This window comes from Heptranchias perlo, chromosome 34, assembly GCF_035084215.1.
Source record: "Heptranchias perlo isolate sHepPer1 chromosome 34, sHepPer1.hap1, whole genome shotgun sequence".
In the NCBI taxonomy this organism is placed as follows: Eukaryota; Metazoa; Chordata; class Chondrichthyes; order Hexanchiformes; family Hexanchidae; genus Heptranchias; species Heptranchias perlo.
Window position 1 is genome coordinate 12547360 of NC_090358.1, and position 18177 is coordinate 12565536.

The 18177-nt window shown below is 39.8% G+C and overlaps 1 protein-coding gene across 1 annotated transcript in view; it reads right to left on the reverse strand.

Annotated features, from left to right (window-relative positions):
• gldn (gliomedin) overlaps positions 1–18177 on the reverse strand; it is a 31419-nt gene that overhangs the window by 11691 nt on the left and 1551 nt on the right. Inside the window, exons 2-5 of the mRNA XM_067971438.1 lie at positions 6580–6631; positions 3452–3478; positions 3235–3333; positions 2536–2691 (exon numbers count right to left, since the gene is read on the reverse strand). Coding sequence (XP_067827539.1) covers positions 2536–2691; positions 3235–3333; positions 3452–3478; positions 6580–6631 — 334 coding nt within the window. The remainder of the gene's footprint in view (positions 1–2535; positions 2692–3234; positions 3334–3451; positions 3479–6579; positions 6632–18177) is intronic.

Genomic DNA, 18177 nt, shown 5'->3' on the forward strand with positions numbered 1-18177 from the left:
TTCATTCAAATAGAACCAGTGAGCTGCCCACCCCAAATAGGCATCCCAATGAGATTCGGGCCAGTGCAATATTGGGAGGCCTCGGGGAGGGGGGGGAGTTGGTGGGATTACGATCACAAAGTAGAGGAATTCTGGGGCGGCAGCAGCCACGTTATTTTTATGGAGTGGGGTTCTCCCAATCTCTCTCCGCAACTTCAGCGGAACATCGGTGGAAACCCTGGAGGAACTGTGTAAAACCCCCAGCCATTCTTAGTCATTAGGCCGTTTCTCCAGGGGCTCAGCCGATATCCGGTTGGAGAACAAATTCCTGGTGAAGATCCTTTTCTAAACAAATGGGGAAATAAATCCCTTTATTTTTATATACTATCCTAAAAGATTACACAAAACAAGACAAATTTTCTTTCCTGGTTTCACCAGCAGCATGACCTGTATTTTGTACTCTAACAATAACTAACTCTGGACCAGGTGAAGGAACCATTATATCAATGATAACAGAAATCGCACCACTAGATTTGTTACCTGTTATCAAAGTTTTGTTACAGGGAATGACTGGACAGTTTTAATAGCTGCACTAAGACTAGGACACCCAACAAATCAGGAATCTAGCAATCTGATCTAATAAAGCATTGAACCTGAAATGTTAATCTTACTTTTTGTTAGATGCTGACTGACCCGCTGTGCTTTTCCAGCACATTTCAGTCTTTATTTCAGATTTCCAGTATTCCTGTATTTTCTTTTCGTTTCTACCAATTATTTTGTTGTTCAGTGGATAATTAAACCCCAATGCCATATAAAAAGAGCTGTGTCACCATATAATAGCAAATTACAAGGTTATTCCTGTAATACCTTTTTCGATGACTTAAAAAATATTTCTACTTAGTCTGTGTAAAACCTATTAAACCTAACCCGCAGACACTGGCATGAGCTGGGACAACTCAGCAGGAATCACATGGTTGAGATGAGGTTAAATGGAGTAACAGTGTTGGTTATAATTAAAGACCACTGTGTAACTGTAAGTGTAGAAGTGTTCTAAATATAAACATACTTGAGCACAGAATCTAGGCTGATACTTCAGTGCAGTGCTGAGGGAATGCTGCATTGTCAGAGGTGCCGTCTTTTGGATGAGACGTTAAACCCCATCTGTCTGTTCAGGTGGATGTAAAAGATTCCATAGCACTATTCGAAGATGAGCAGGGGAGTTCTCCCAGTGTCCTGGCCAAAATTTATCCCTCAACTAAAACCACCAAAAGCAGATTAACTGATCATTTATCTCATTGCTATTTTTGGGACCTTTCTGTGCACAAATTGGCTGCAGCATTTGCCTACATGGCAATAGTGACTACATTTCAAAAGTAATTAATTGCTTCTGAAGCACTTTGCGACCTGAGAATGTGAAAGGTGTGATGTAAATGCAAAGTTCTTTCTTTTCTTTTACAGGAGTTTAAATCACACTGTGCATTCTTATGTTAATGCATTCCTTTAAATTCTTTTGTCCACTGTTTCAATAAAGACACTAACTGGTTTATTTCTAACTTTGTTAAAATAGCAAGGACCTTCGCACTAATGTGTTAATACATTTTCAATTTATATCAGCCCTATAATTTAACTCCTGTTTTTGCACACTACTGATAACATAACTTGTTGAAATGTCATGATGTGCTTCATAAGTTCTGAAAAATTATAAAGGAAAGTATACTATTATCTTTGAAGCAGAATAATGTCTCAGAGAGAGTAGATTTTACAAATTAGTACTCCTGGAGCACAGCTTCATGCCACATTTATTGGAAATTTTGGTACAGTCAGCACAAAAGCTTCTCCACACCTGAATTCCTTTTATACACTCCTGTCGTATGAGGCTCTGCATCAGGGCGCACTATTTCATAAAATCTACCCAGTAAAGAATTCTAAGCTACTACAGTAGTTTTTTATGATGTGTGGGGGATGATTTTCAAGTGACACCAAAAACGAGCGTGAAGTTGGAGAAGTGGTTCCTCCATCCACCCGTTGGTGCCAACATGAGGCACAAGCCAGTTTGATGCCCATTAACATGACGCCCAAAAACTGTGGCCGCCAATTGGGTGCCCCGCTGCAGCTCGCCAGCTCTGGGATTGCAGGAATTCGGCTGGCACCCACGCTGAGCCGGCAACTCTGCTCCTTCTGCGCCCACCAAAAAAAAAATGCTTTTTAATTTCCTGAGTCGATTTTTGAGTGGCCACCAGCTGTCACTTTATGGACCTCTGGTGAAGCTGCTCAACACACTCCGTCCTTTTGTACCTGAAAATAACAATTATCAGGCTGGCCTCGGGCATTATTGAGGTGGCCAAGGAGACCCCCGATTTTCAAGCGTTAATTCAAAATCACTTCTGTGATGTTTTACTATAATTTTCCATCTAGAAGTGAGGTCAGCAAATAGATTTGTCATTACTATAAATATTATTTAGTATAAGAGAATAACTCTTTTGCAGATAGATTCTGGGTATCTCACATTTAGCAGTAAAGCTTTTTAAGCCATATAAAAACAACTTGATAGTTTACCTTCTAAAATGATCTCATTGTAAGGTTCTCCTTTATCGCCCTTCAGTCCTGGTTCACCTTTTGGACCTGGTAACCCATCTGAACCAGGTGGGCCGGTGTCTCCTTTGTCACCTTTTGGTCCCAGCTCTCCAGGTTCACCTCTTAGTCCAGGGGCAACTGTGATTTGAAGAAGAAATTTTGTTTTAATATAAATGCTAATCAGTTGATTACTTTGTTATGAAAACACAAGCAGTCATGTATAAATAATATATGGTTTTATGCTCACAAGATCCAAGAGTTTCTCAACCTTAGTAGCCAAAATAACCTTAGTGACTAATGTTTGACTGGTTATTAATCTTAACCATCCAACACATGATATATTTCACCTGGCCAATTGGACTAGTAAAACAAAATAAGCTGTCATATTTCAATGAGTCAGAATTTTGTTACTGATCAAGTGATTTGGCTGGCATCTCCTATCAGCAAATTTCTTATTTGCATACAAGAGCGTTTAGAGAGCTCCGACTGGGTAGATAAGTCATTTAGGAGAGGTGAGGCTAGAAATTACTCTTTGTGACATTAGCTGACAAATGCTTAAAAAAATACCCATGCTATTCCCCTGTCCACCCTTTTTTCAGCAGTTAATCCATTTCAAATAAACAGGAAGACTGTTTCTGTGACAAACTACTGAAACTTACTGGTGCTTAAAAGATTCACTACCTTTTCGTCCTCGTTTGCCTTCCTTTCCAGGTGGTCCAGGAAGCCCAACAAGTCCGTCTGACCCATTAAATCCAGGTAATCCATCTAAACCTGGAGGACCTTAAGAGATATATGAATTAAATGTATTTGTCTAAAATCTATACAGTGACAAAATCTAGTCAAAATTTCTTAGATGCTTTAAAGAATAATATTGATGTAAATTATTAATAATTCTTACCTGGTGGTCCAGCTGGTCCTGGTGGGCCTGTTTTGTACAATTTAGAGAAGAGGCAAGTTTAGACATAGTTAATTAAAAAGAGATTAAAGTATATACTAATTAACAGCATTAAATGTAAGTATATCGTAGCATACACTTAGTGTAAGGAATAACTTAGTGTAAACTAGTGGAATATTAGAGCGAACAATTGAATGCGGAACATACTGACTCAGCTGACATAGTCAACATGGAACTAGATCAATTTCTGAGTCAGCAAAGAGTAAAGGTAAGGAAAGCTTTTTAAGATGCTCCGATCAAGCTGTGAAAGGGCTTTAGTCTCTTGCGATTCTTACATTTTTGCATCAATTTTCTCCCTTTCTTCCCTCTCCTTGAGAAGTTGGATCCTTCTTTGGCTGTGAAGTGCTTTGGGAAGATGTGAAAGGTTCTGTATAAATGCTTCTCTTGCTGAGATACAGTTTCATGGTCACAGTCACACTGTGGCACTTCATCGAAGTGGCTACTATTCATATGAGCCAATCAGCCTAACATTAGTAGGAGACAAGCTTCTAGAGGCCACAATTCAAAATAAAATTAATATCATAAAGCATGGACTAATTAAGGTCGGCCGGCATGGGTTTGTAAAAAGCATGTGTCACAAATTTAATAGGGTTCTTAGAGGAAATAACAGTGAGAGAGAGAACATTTAGTACAGGTTGCTGCCCACTCCAAAAATGTCCCCAGAACTTTTTCCAAGTTTTCCTCCTGGCTCCACAGAAGTACTGCGGGTCACTGCCAGCCCGGGCATGTCCCTCTCCGCTTCGCCTCCCCCCAACACATCCCCCCACCCCCACTCCCCCGCCCCCCTGCCCCCCCCCCCCCCCCCACCGGCCAGGGCCTACTTACGGGCTAGTTCAGCATCCAATCCGTCCAATGTTGTTGGCCCGAAGCCAGTGAGCTGCATTAGGACACCCGTTCAGAGCATGCAGCTCACCGGTGGCATGGAGATGAGACCTGGGCCTCAAAGTGGCCGGGACCTCCCGCCAGCAGGGATGGGTGGGCGACTGGCATTCTCTGCCATGTGCTGTGCACCTGTGCCTGAAAACAGCAGTCGGGGTCCCAACTATATCATAAGACCCTGATTTGCATAGTAAAGAGGCCCAGTGCCTGAAACAGATGGGTGCTCCATCCACCCATGGGAAGTCCCCTGTAGAAATGGCGGCCAATGAACTACTGGTCTTAACGCGAATTCGGCTAGTTAAAATCGGCTCAGCGAATTAATGTAAATGAGGCCCAACCATGAGAATGGCGCGGGTCCCACGCCAACTCCTTCACGTGGGCACAGCGCATGTCCCACTCACCACCTGCCCAACTTACACTAGAATCTAAAAATGCCCCCAGTGTTTCTCCTCTCTTCATGGAATATCATACTGACCAGTACTGACTGGTCGCTTCTCTGAGATTTCAGAGAAAATCTCCTCACGTGAGATTTTCTAACACCCACCCCCACCCCCGATTTAATGGAACATTTTCTTCATATAGATTCTGGGACTTTCTGGATTTTGAATATCTGACCTCTCAAATTCAAAGAAAAGTCAAATATCAAATGAAACAATCACACAGCATTGTTTAAATTTGAATTCTCTTTCTCACACGCTCATACGCGCACACACACACACTCTCTCTCACACATACTCTCTCTCTCACGCATGCATCAAAATAAGTTTGGTACTTTACTGAACTGCAGTGGTTTATTAAACTGCGTATATACTGACTAGATTTAAAAGGGCAGCCAGTAACTAGCATCTCCACATCATAAAACTATCCAGAAATACCTATTCTTTGTCACAAGCACAAGATACATTAAGTATCTCAAATTAAATGCTTAAATAAAAACTTACTTTCTTTTCATTCATTGCTTTCAATATTTACTCAACATAAAAAACAATTAATTATAGTTTTACAAAAAAGGTACCACTGTGCAGTAAGCAGATTACCTGCTTTCACGCTGATAAATGTTTCTGTACAGTTTTATTCGCATCTCATGAAAACAAAATATTCAGTTGTGAATTTCTGGTTAATTTGTGGGGTTCAGACTGTACATTATTGCTTTGCCAATGGATGGAGGTTTACACTTTACCCGCTGTGCTAATTTTTGGATTCAATATCCACAAATAGGGATTTGTGAGTGGCTGGACTGATAACAAATTCACCCAATTATCTCAAATAAAACATTGCTTAATGGACAGTGCAGTATAAAACTGTGTACTCCAGTATGACAGAGAAATGGGAACATCATTTCAGTATAACATTCCATAAAAGTCTATTGTTGAAGAGGAGAGTGGGGGTGTGTGGGGGGGTACATGTGTGTGTGCGTGTGTACGGGTACGTGTATCCATGTGTGTGCATGTGTGCGGCTACGTGTATCCGTGTGTGCGCATGTGTGTGTGTGGGTACGTGTATCCGTGTGTGTGCATGTATGCATGTGTGTGTGTGTGGGTATGTGTGTCCATATGTGTGTGCGTGTGTGTGCATGTGTGTGCGTGCGTATGTGATTGTGTATTTGGGGTACATTGCCTATCATTTATTTGTAATATAAAAGTACTTACCAGTACCAACCCTTCATATAAAGCAGAAGCTGATCCATTCATTACTCTTCTTACTTTTCACCTTACTAAGGGTTATGACAATGGCCGGAGAAATTCCTTGGAGCTGCTCCTCCTCTGTCGGCATTACTTCACTGGAAGTGCAGCGGAAACCCTGTTTACATTTGTAAATGAGGTTCACGCCACACATCCGGCAAAGTAACACCAGTGGATCAGTGCTGTTTACAGTTAGCAGGCTATCAAAGTTCACATCAGCCAAGTCATGATAATGTAGACAAGCAATCTTGCAGGTTGCTATGACACCCCCACACAGCTGTCCTTTTAACTGTCACAATAACACCAACCAATTTATGTGTAGTCCCACAAGGAGCCCACAGACAACTCATGAATCCTGATTTTACCGTCAACGCATTTTCTAAAATTGATCAAAATACAGTTGTAGAGAATGACAATGAAGAGCAGTTCATAGGGAATAAACAGATTTAATATATTTCAATCTTCTGCTCTGATATTCCATGCAATGTGATAATCTTTTTATAAACGTACCTGTTAAGCAAATCCCCCTAGTGCTGTTGCACAAGTCCATTAATATTCGAACCTAAAGAAAAATGTAACCAGGGTTATAATAAAAATGTCACAAAAATATTCATGTATTTTTGGAATTGCTTCTGTTCTAACAGCTGAAATTTGTTAGAGATATCAAAATGGCTTAGATTCAAAAGCCACCCCCATAAGTCTTCAAAACAATCTTCTCTTATTATAAAAGCTATCATTATGAGGCAGCTTGGCACAGAGGCTGGTGCTCAGCAGCTGTAATAGCAGAATGCTCATTGAACGAGTTGGTGGATTTAACAATGTTAGCAGCTGCAGCAGTGGGCTATGGTGATTCATCACAAGGCCTACTAGAGGCATTGCTCATGAACTAGGTGAGTCAGGTACAATACTCATTAAGTTGCAACCATACCGCCTAAAGAAAAAGTGGGAATGACAGTGGGGTGTTGGGAGTGGGAAGGAAATTGCTGCCTTCTCTCCTCAAAGCTCTTCAGAAATCCACAGAAGTTGCCAATTCCAGAAAATTATGGGTGCGACTATACAGCCATTCTCACATCAAGGTGAAGTAGTTTTTAATTTGGGTGTTTTTTTAAAATTAAAGGCACTATATAAATGCAAGGTGTTGCTGAAGTGTGAAAGCCCTTCCAGGAGGTTCTCTCTCTTTCTCTGTAACTAGATCTGTTCTGGATCTGCTGTTTTGACTACTCAAAACAACACAGAAGAGGAAACTTCATTTCTTTAATATTATCAGATTTGTTAATGACATTAAGAAATTTGAACAAGTGACAATTAAAAGAAAGATTGATAGTACTCAGATAGGCAGATAGATAAATGTGTAATGTACAATGCACCTTATGACTCGATCATAACTTGACCCTATGTCCATCCCTGCCCCACGGTATTGCAGTGGAGGTTTCCTCAATATTTTACTTTTGTTTTGAAATTTGGAGGCATTCATTTACAAAAATAACCAGCAAGGCATAAGTTGAGTTTGTTAATTTTTTTTTGTTTCAGAATGAGAGGAGTGCTGGCAGGGGTGGCTTCAGGCAGTTTAAGGTTGTTGGTTTGCCACAAAGTAAGTCCAGTCATAGTATTATTCTACACTAAGTAACATCTATTATTTAATTCTTAAACATATTTCTTTGCAATTGCACTTGCTCTCTGTGATGTTCATAAAACTATTTAAAGGCCATTCCACTATCACATCTTAAATCTGAACTATTGGCAAATATGCACATTGCAAGTAGGAACAGAGGAATGGGAGCAGGCCATTCAGCCCCTCGAGCCTTTTCCACCTTTCAATTACATCATGACTGAACTATATCTTAACTCCATCTACCCGCCTTGGTTCTGTAACCTTTAATACCGTTGCCTAACAAAAATTAGTTTTGAAATTTTCAGTTGACCGAGCCGCAACAGCTTTTTGGGGGAGCGAGTTCCAGATTTCCACTACCCTTTGTGTGAAGAAGTGCTTCCTGACATCACTCAAGTGAACCAGCACTTCGGGTTAAATATGTACAGTTCACATAGCCCTATGAGACCAGAGACGGGTGATTGGCAGGAAACGGCTGGGATGCACCACATTCTTCAACCCATACTGGAAGGCACACGTCAGCATACAGAATCAATTCATCATCATAAGAATGTGACTTACCATAATTTCAGCTGTGTCAGGAGGGGAGGGATTGGGTGTGGAGCATGGAGGAAGTAACAATTTTGCATATCAGGCATTTGTAAATGTTGCCAGTGTTTAATGCTGCTTTGCTGAACGGATATTAAGGGCAATTTTCTAATGACATGGAAGGTCTATTGTTGCAGGATGAACTAAAATTTGGTGGCATTTAGAATCTGCTTTTTGTAATAATATAATAAATGTAACATGTAACCCAGCTAAAGCTAGTAAATGTAAAAATTAAAGGAAAAACACACACACACATTGGCGTGTCAAGGAACTTAAGAGAAGGTTCCAGATAACAGACATTAAAATTCAAATGTGCAGCAAAGCTCTGGCTCCAGAACAATTTAATCTTAGTAAACTTTCTAGAGCAGATTATATTTGCATCTTTACTCATTTGGTCGTATGTCATACACCAACAGTCTAGTTTTGCAATAAATTAATTTCTATTTCAGGTTGTTTTGGACATGATATTTAATATTATTCACCGAGCACCAAAGATTTAAAACATAAGTTTGTATTTATGTTGATAACATTTTGTTCTTACTAACTTCATGATGAATATAATAAATGTACTTTAAACACTGAGGTCCAAATGATAGCAAAGTTAGTTCTGTATTAGTCATTTATCTAAGAAGAGCCTATAAAGGTGATTGAACTATTCAAAATCAGCCAAAATAGGTCTAAATAATATATTTTTTAATGCATTAGTTTTATTTCTCCTTATTAACAAGTGGAAATCAAACCTATATTGTCTTGACAATTGAAACCTTAGTCACAGCATATAGTGATATTATGTTGACATTTAGTAATGTTTGATGGTTCTGCTTTTTCCATTTATCATTAGGAGAGGAGAACAGAACTGTTATTAACTTATGAGTAATAGTGGTCATGCAGTGAAATCATTTCAAAACCAGCAAAATTAAAATATCTCACAATGTGATTTAAATTCCAATGCTCTTCGACAAGAGAACTTGTTACAGGACATTTGCTTTATGTGGTTGCTGTTAAAACGATTATACTGGTCTGAATCATCATTATAATTGAAAACAAAAGTTGCACTTTGAAAAGCTAAAACCCACAAATATTTCCATGTGGATGGATTATATTATTGTCCATCTCCCTGCGAGCAACATTTGTTTTGAATCCTGAAACCAAGAATGACAAGAATTCTGCTGCTGAATATATATTGCAAATTTGTGTACTGTATAAACAACAGCTTTCCCAGTGTTTTGCTAAAGCCAACAGTTATGGAGGAGACAGAAAGAGGGTAAGGAAGTTAGCTCCAAATGGAATGCCCTTTCAATTCAACTGCAACCCGCAGAACTCAAATATTCAAACCAGAACCAACTCGTGTGGTTCAAATCTAGTCCTGGAGAAAAGGGAGAGGGACGACCATCATGCTAAGTGCTAGATCTCATCACACAGGACCAATTCCCTCCAACATGTTTTCAACTTTTTTTGCTCTACAAACACAGAAACGTGATGAATGTATTTTGAAGTATATGTGCTTTAACTCAAGCATTCCTGAACCGTGAGAGCAAAAAAACAATAAAGAAAGGGAGCAAGTACCAAAAGTCGCAATAATTGAACCAGGAGAAAATAGGAAAGTTAATCGATAACAGGCAGCGTACCAGGAAATTTACAGATTGAAAAGAAGAATACAAAACAAAAAAAAGAGTTGGAGGAAAACAGAGAGTAGAAGCAAAGAGCAGGATATTGGATTAAATTATCATTATTTAAATAACGGAATTAGCATCTGTACTAACTTTGAAAGCAAGGTTGTATATAATAAAGATGTGGAGATGCCGGTGATGGACTGGGGTTGACAATTGTAAACAATTTTACAACACCAAGTTATAGTCCAGCAATTTTATTTTAAATTCACAAGCTTTCGGAGATTTCCTCCTTCCTCAGGCAAATGTTTGCCTGAGGAAGGAGGAAATCTCCGAAAGCTTGTGAATTTAAAATAAAATTGCTGGACTATAACTTGGTGTTGTAAAATTGTTTACAAGTATATAATAAACACCAACTAATTTGGATAGGTATTCTACAAAACGTTTTCTTCTTTCAGGATGAAGGTTTAATCTTGCCCTGATAAGAATATCTTCGTGTGTGCAGGAGCTGAGCTCAGAAATGAAGCTGCTGCTAGTGCTGGGCTTTCTTGCTGCTTCTTTAAAATCAAAAGGGTAGATTTTCACCTTCACTGCCAGGGTGGGTCTCTGCTGAAGCTGATCACCCACCTTTTACAGAACCCGCCCGATAATCATTCCTTTGAAATCAATAATTTATATGTGTTATCTATAAAGATAAGATTATGTCTACATTTTTAACATTAGGACTAATAGTGCTGAGGAAAAGTTCAGAGGTATTGCTTTCTTTGAGCAATTAAATGAGTGTGGTTCCAGCATAGTAAACAAATTAGGATAATTAGGTCAATTTTTCCACTTTTAATGATATCCACACAGGTTTCAGTTGTTAATTTAAGTCTAAACTGCCTAGTTTTTTGGGTCAACCCAAACGTGTAGCATAATTTTCCATACATAAGTTCCATTATATCTTCTGACAGTGCATTATTTTGTCAGTTTTATTGCATTATTATTGAATAAAATACCCAGTGCCAAATCTGAAATGATCCAAACTGCACTTCAAAATGTGACAAATAGCATGATCTTAAAGGCAACTTACAACATGCCGTAGGAGCATCAGCTAATGTGTCAAAGAAGCCAGACTGGAAAAGAAAGACTGCACTGTATCCAAAGTGAATTCTTTCATAATGATCTAGTTGTTTGGAACCTGCAGGAATAGGAGGTTGGGTCCCATACAAATGAAGGTTCTGCATCGTCTATATTCTCAGGCCGTAGGTGATTAGTATTTTACCACGTGCAGTGTTGGTGAAGCAGGAGAGAGGGGGGAGAATATCATACATGTGCTAGGTTGACAGTTCACTCCCATCCATCCTACCAGTGGAACTACACATTAATGAGGAGAAGTTAATTGCATTGTTACTGCTACTGATAAAAGAGTGCCTCTTCAGCACTGGTGAAACACAAGTAAATATAGTATACAGTTGTCATGCACTATAGCATGAGTAACAACTTGATTAAAAAAGACTGCAGACAGATCAATTTCTAAAGAAGAATTTCTGAAAGATATATACACAGGGTGGATAGCTGTACTAAAAACACTGTAAGAAAGAATACAAAGAGAATGAGGAAGAGTTGAAGAGATGTACAGGGAAAGAAATTGGAACCAGTTGGGGTTTTAGTGCTAAAGGGGCATTCTTATTTCACAGTGATGAAAATGTACTAAAAATGTAATATAATGATAATATCTGGATAGTGCTGAAACCTTTACTCTTTTCCCATTTTCGCCTCCTCTTCTGAAGACACTGACTCAGACTGGGATACAATTTTATGGTGCCAGTGGCCCTCTGGTACCTTACCTGATTGGCCATTTGACTGTGTATAGGGAAAGGAGTATTACGGCTTCTGAAAATAGAGCAATCTGCCTCGACCAACGTCTAGTAGAGATTATTAGATTGCCATCACGAGCAAACATTCGAGCTTTATTTTTGTTCCCTCCCCGGTCGGAGCACACCGAGGTCAATTGCAGCAATCCCACCGCCACTCTGGCTGAGATCAGCTGATGCAGCACAGACCAGGGACATTTCTGGCTTTTATGGTTCACAACATCCATGTATTAAGCCAATGAAACTGCGTGAGGTCTCTTAAATGCAATCCAGATGTGGAACTTAAAATTTCATTGCAAGACATTAACAAAACTGTGAATGTAGTTTCAGAAAAAATATCTAGAATGTCCAACAAACATGACTGAGGGATTAGCTTGACTTGCCTTGAACAATCGATTATAACATGTACTCCTGAATAAAGTACACATAAAATCGTACATCTAATAACTCAAATCATCGTACATGTTACAATTTAGTAAGTTAACCAGTTAATTTCATTTTCTAATTCAAGTTATTATTTATGTAAGCCAACAGATTTGCTCTTCAATAAACATCATGATTTGGTTGGGGACAGTATTTAAAGGTTCATTTTGCAACAATTGCAAGTATTTGATCCATTCTTGTGACCCATTCCTTGTTTATAAACTGAACTGTTTCAAAATACATCTAGTTGCAATGTTTTGAATGGAGGTTTCGGTAGGGCATATCCTTTATAATATATACAGGGTATTTCCTGATCATATATATTGAAATAATACCCAATAAACCATGCTTCGTTGGGGGTAGTATTTTACAGGTTCTTTTGCAACAATTGCAACTACCTGAAGCATTCTTGTGATCAATTCATTCTTTATAAACTATGATGTAGTTCAAAGTATGCTCAGTTGAAACCATATGCCATCAATCATTGTTACAAGGATACCCATCATCTATATATTATTTTAAAAGGATGAGTGAATGTCCCCTATTATCAATCTGATTGTTCTGTGGGAACTGTGTGCTTGATGCTTACACCACTGCCATTACCAACAAGTTGGCTGTGGCAATCTTTTCCAATTGAAAAACTTTTCTTGACATTACAAATTCTACTTACTTTTCTGTTCAATTTTATTTTCAACCTTTTGGGTTCAGGCTTTAGGACCATTATGACAGATACCTTGCAAATTATTTTTATTTTATTAACATGATTGGGCTGTTTCTTTTAAAACTGCATTCACAGTTTCGCTAATGTCTTGCTAGAAAAATGAAATAATAAATAGCATTTTGTAACTGTTAATCACATGGGTAGACACGGCTACTGGCGCAGGTTTGTAGTCACGTGTTTCCTGTTAAAGTCATCGCTGCTGATATTGTTACCACTTCGCTGGGTGGTAATCTGGAAGAGTGGATTGCCCCCTATTTATAGAAGCAGGAAACCTCACCTACCGGTAGTGCATATCGTTAAACAGTGGGCATGCTGCCTGCAATTCTCTGATTAGTGCTGCCAACAGGTGAAGTTCCACATAACCAACATGTTTATTCAGAAGGTATATTTAATTAAATAAATCCAAAACACAATGAAACAAGATATTTGAGGTCGTGCAAATAGGTGTCAGCTGTTGCTCAGTTGGTAGCACTCTTACCTTTGAATCTGAAGGTTCAAACCCTTACTCCAGAGTCTTGAGCTCGTAATCCAGGCTGTAATCTGCAGTACTTAGGGAGTGCTGCACCGTCAGAGGTGTCTTCTTTCAGGTGAGACATTCAACCGAGGCCCTATCTGCCCTCTCAGGTGGACATAAAAGATCCCATGGCATTATTTTCAAAGAAGAGCAGGGACTTCTCCTTGGTGCCCCAGCCAATATTTATCCCTGAAATGAGCTCATTAATGTTTGTGGGACCCTGCTGTGTGCAAATTGGCTGCTGCATTTCCTACATTACAACAGTTACTACACTTCAAAAGTACTTCAATGGTTGTAAAGCGCTTTGGGACGTCCTAAGATCATTAAAGGCAATATGCAAATACAAGTTCTTGCTTCTTTCTTTCATAAAAAAATATCCTTTTGACATTTTGATGTAAAGGGTCGTCGGGGCACAGTGCATAGAAAAAGTACTAGAGAAATTAATAGGACTAAAAGCCAACAAATTCCCTGGACCTGATGGCTTACATTCTGGGGATGTAAAAGAGCTGGCTGCAGAGATAGTGGATGCATTGATTGTGATCTTCCAAAATTCCCTCGATTCTAGAGTGGTCTCAATCGATTGGAAGGCAGCAAATGTAACACCGCTATTCAAGAAAGGAGGGAGAGAGAAAGCAGGGAATTACAGGCCAATTAACCTGACATCGGTCGTCGGGAAAATGCTGGAATCCATCATTAAGGAACTGGTAACAGGGCACTTAGAAAATCGTAATGTGATTAGGCAGAGTCAGCATGGTTTTATGAAAGGGAAATCATGTTTGACAAATCTATTAGAGTTTTTTGAGGATGTAACTAGCAGTGTAGATAAAGAGGAACCCAGTGGATGTGGTATATTTGGATTTTCAAAAGGCATTCCATAAGGTGCCACATAAAAAGGTTGTTACTTAGGGTAAGGGCTCATGGGGTTGGGGTAATATATTAGCATGGATAGAGGATTGGTTAACGGACAGAAAACAGAGAGTAGGAATAAACGGTTGGCAGTCTATAACTAGTGGGGTGCCATAAGGCGTAAGGACCAGTGCTTGGGCCACAACTATTTACAATCTGTATTAATGACTTAGATGATGGGACCAAGTGTAATGTATCCAAGTTTGCTGACGATGCAAAGCTAGGTGGGAAAATAAGCTGTGAGGAGGACACAAAGAATCTGCAATGGGTTATAGACAGGTTAAGTGAGTGGGCAAGAACGTGGCAGATGGAGTATAATGTGGAGAAATGTGAGGTTATTTACTTTGGTAGGAAGAATAGAGAAACAGAATATTTTTTAAATCATGAGAAACTATTAAATGTTGGTGTTCAGAGAGATTTGGGTGTCCTCGTACAAGAAACACAGAAGATTAACATGCAGGTACAGCAAGCAATTAGGAAGGCAAATGGTATGTTGGCCTTCATTGCAAGGGATTTGGAGTACAAGAGTAAGGAAGCCTTGCTACAATTGTATAGGGCCTTACTTAGTAAGACCACACCTGTAGTACTGTGTATAGTTTTGGTCTCCTTATCTAAAGAAGGATATACTTGCCTTAGAGGCGGTACAACGTAGATTCACTAGATTGATTCCTGGGATGAGAGGGTTGTCCTATGAGGAGAGATTTAATAGAATGGGCCTATACTCGCTGGAGTTTAAAAGAATGAGAGGTGATCTCATTGAAACATATAAGATTCTGAGAGGGCTTGACAGGGTAAATGCCGAGAGGCTGTTTCCCCTGGCTGGAGAATCTAGAACTAGGGGTCATATTCCCAGGATAAGGGGTTAGCCATTTATCATAGAATCATAAAAAGTTACAGCATAGAAGGAGGCCATTCAGCCCATCATGTCCGTGCCAGCCAAAAAAGAGCTATCCAGCTATCCCACTTTCCATCACTTGGTCCTTGGCCCTATAGGTTACGGCACTTCAAGTGCACATCCAAGTACTTTTTAAATGAGTTGAGGGTTTCTGGCTCTACCACCCTTTCAAGCAGTGAGTTCCAGACCCCACCACCCTCAGCTCCCCTCCAATCCTTCTACCAATTACTTTTAAGTCTATGCCCCCTGGTCGCTGACCCCTCCGCTAAGGGAAATAGATCCTCCCTATCCACACTATCTAGTCCCGTTGTAATTTTATACAACTCAATTAAATCTCCCCTCAGCCTCCTTTGTTCCAAAGAAAACAGCCCCAGCCTATCCAATCTTTTCTCATAGATAAAATTCTCCAGTCCTGGCAACATCCTCATAAATCTCCTCTGTACCGTCTCTAGTGCAATCACATCTTTCTTGTAATGTGGTGACCAGAACTGTACACAGTACACTAGCTGTGGCCTAACTGGTATTTTATACAGTTTTAGCATAACCTCCCTGCTCTTATGTTCTATGCCTCAGCTAATAAAGGAAAGTATCCCATATGCCTTTTTAACCACCTTATCTACCCATCCTGCTACCTTCAGGGATCTGTGGACATGCACTTCAAGGTCCCTTTGTTCCTCTACACCTCTCAATATCCTCCCATTTATTGTGTACTCCCTTGCCTTGTTTGCCCTCCCCAAATGCATTACCTCACACTTCTCTGGATTGAATTCCATTTGCCACTTTTCTGCCCACCTGACCAGTCCATTGATATCTTCCTGCAGTCTACAGCTTTCCTCCTCACTATCAACCACACAGCCAAATTTTGTATCATCTGCAAACTTCTTGATCACGCCCCCCACATTCAAGTCCAAATCATTAATATATACCGCAAAAAGCAAGGGACCTAGTAGTGAGCCTTGCAGGACCCCACTGGAAACAGCCTTTCAGTTACAAAAACATCCGTTAACCATTAGTCTTTGCTTTGATTTAAGACTGAGATGAGAAGGAATTTCTTCACTCAGAGAGTTGTGAATCCTTGGAATTCTCTACCCCAGAGGGCTGTGGATGCTCAGTCGAAGAGTATATTCAAGGCTGAGATCGATGGATATTTGGAATCTAGGGGAATCAAGGGATATGGGGATCGGGCGGGAAAGTGGAGTTGAGGTCAAAGATCAGCCATGATCTTACTGAATGAGCAGGCTCAAGGGGCCGTACGGCTAACTCCTGCTCCAGTTTCTTATGTTCTTATGTAGAGGAAAATAAGGTAGGGAGGATTGCATGCCCATAACAGTGCCTGTGTGTTTTCCTTCCATTAATTTAAATGGACAGAAAATCAGGCAAGCTCTATTATGGATGTGTGAACCTCCCCACTCAAATTTCCTCTACATGCTGTGTCCAGATGATCCTTTACACCAATCACAATAGGAAGAAAACGTGCCATTTTTAAAGAAGGTTACATGCAGCCATTATACGGGGGCCCAATCTGATTTCAATTTGACTTTCTAAATTGGGATCGTTTCCGCACCAGAATTTGGAAAATTCTTTCATTTTTATTTATCTTTTTAAGCTCTTTTCACTTCTCTCGCCACATCACACAAGATCAACTCATGTCCAAAAACCACAAGTTAAATAAGAGAGCTCCTCAGGAACTCTACTGGCATATATTTCTTCTTGGTCAGCTGGGTGTCTGACATGTGCAGAAAGCCATCACCCTGTTTAGGACTCTCCAACCATACTCCTGAGAAATCCACATCAGCAGAATTTCCATTTGCCAAATATAAAGTACATCCATGGACGATTCTACACTCCTATACTTCGGGAAGGAATGGTGCTCATAGAGAAATAGGGACAGAAAATCATGAACTGTGTACCTGTGGGTTCCCTGAGTGCTCCTCCCCACTGGGAATGTGGAATCAGCCCTACCCTCTCTTCATAGGGACAAACTCATTTACCTAAACTCAGAAATCTTGGCCACAGGTAGACCAGAGGTAAGGAGTAGAGATATCTAAATGTGCACAGAGTACTGCTGGAATTTAATTTACTAACACCACGCAGTTTAGTGGGAAGAATCCCATCTCTCAGTGACAATCTGCCTAACATGTCCTTTCAATGAGTCTGAAACACTTTGGCTCAGCCATCCAATTAATGAATCTGCCATAGAGGATCAATCTGGTTTCAATCAACAGATGTTATCTTGGAACTAACTCAAGCCCAAAGAGACAACGTAAACTTTATTATACAAAATTTGTGTCAGCTTGGATCAGTTGGTAAAACGTTAAGATCCGGGCCAGATGATTGTGGGTTGGAGCTCATAACCTAGCCTCAAACTCCAGTGCAGTACCGAGAGAATGCTGTACTACCAGAGGTCCTGTTTTTTGGATGAGACCTTAAACTAAGGCCCTGGCTATGTGCCTAGGGCCACAGATGGACATCAAAGATATGATGGTACTGTTTGAATAACAGTAGAGTTCTGGTGTCCTAGCCAACAATCCTCTCTTAAATAATATCAAAAACAGATTAACTGGCCATTCATATCATTGCTGTTTATGGGACATTGTTGGTGCAGAATGACTAATGCTTATTCCTACATAATACGTCACTGCACTTCCAAATCATTATTTGCGCAAAGCATTTTCAGGCATTTCACAATGATAAGATGCTATATAAATGCAAGTAGTATTATAAGAAATGTAGAGATATGCAAAATAGTACATTTTGGGGGGAAAAAATAGTACAAGGACGTATTCCCTAAAGGGATGATTTTCTGAGGCAACACATATTCGGAAAATGACCCCTACCAGGAATAAGGGGTGACAGTTATAAAGAAGAACTCAAAAATTAGGGGGTAGAATTTCTGCGGTGGTTCCCCGACCGCACGTCATAATTTTGGCGGAACATCAGCAAAAACTCTGGTAAATGCTGTTTCCCCAGTTTCTCTCGGGTTTCC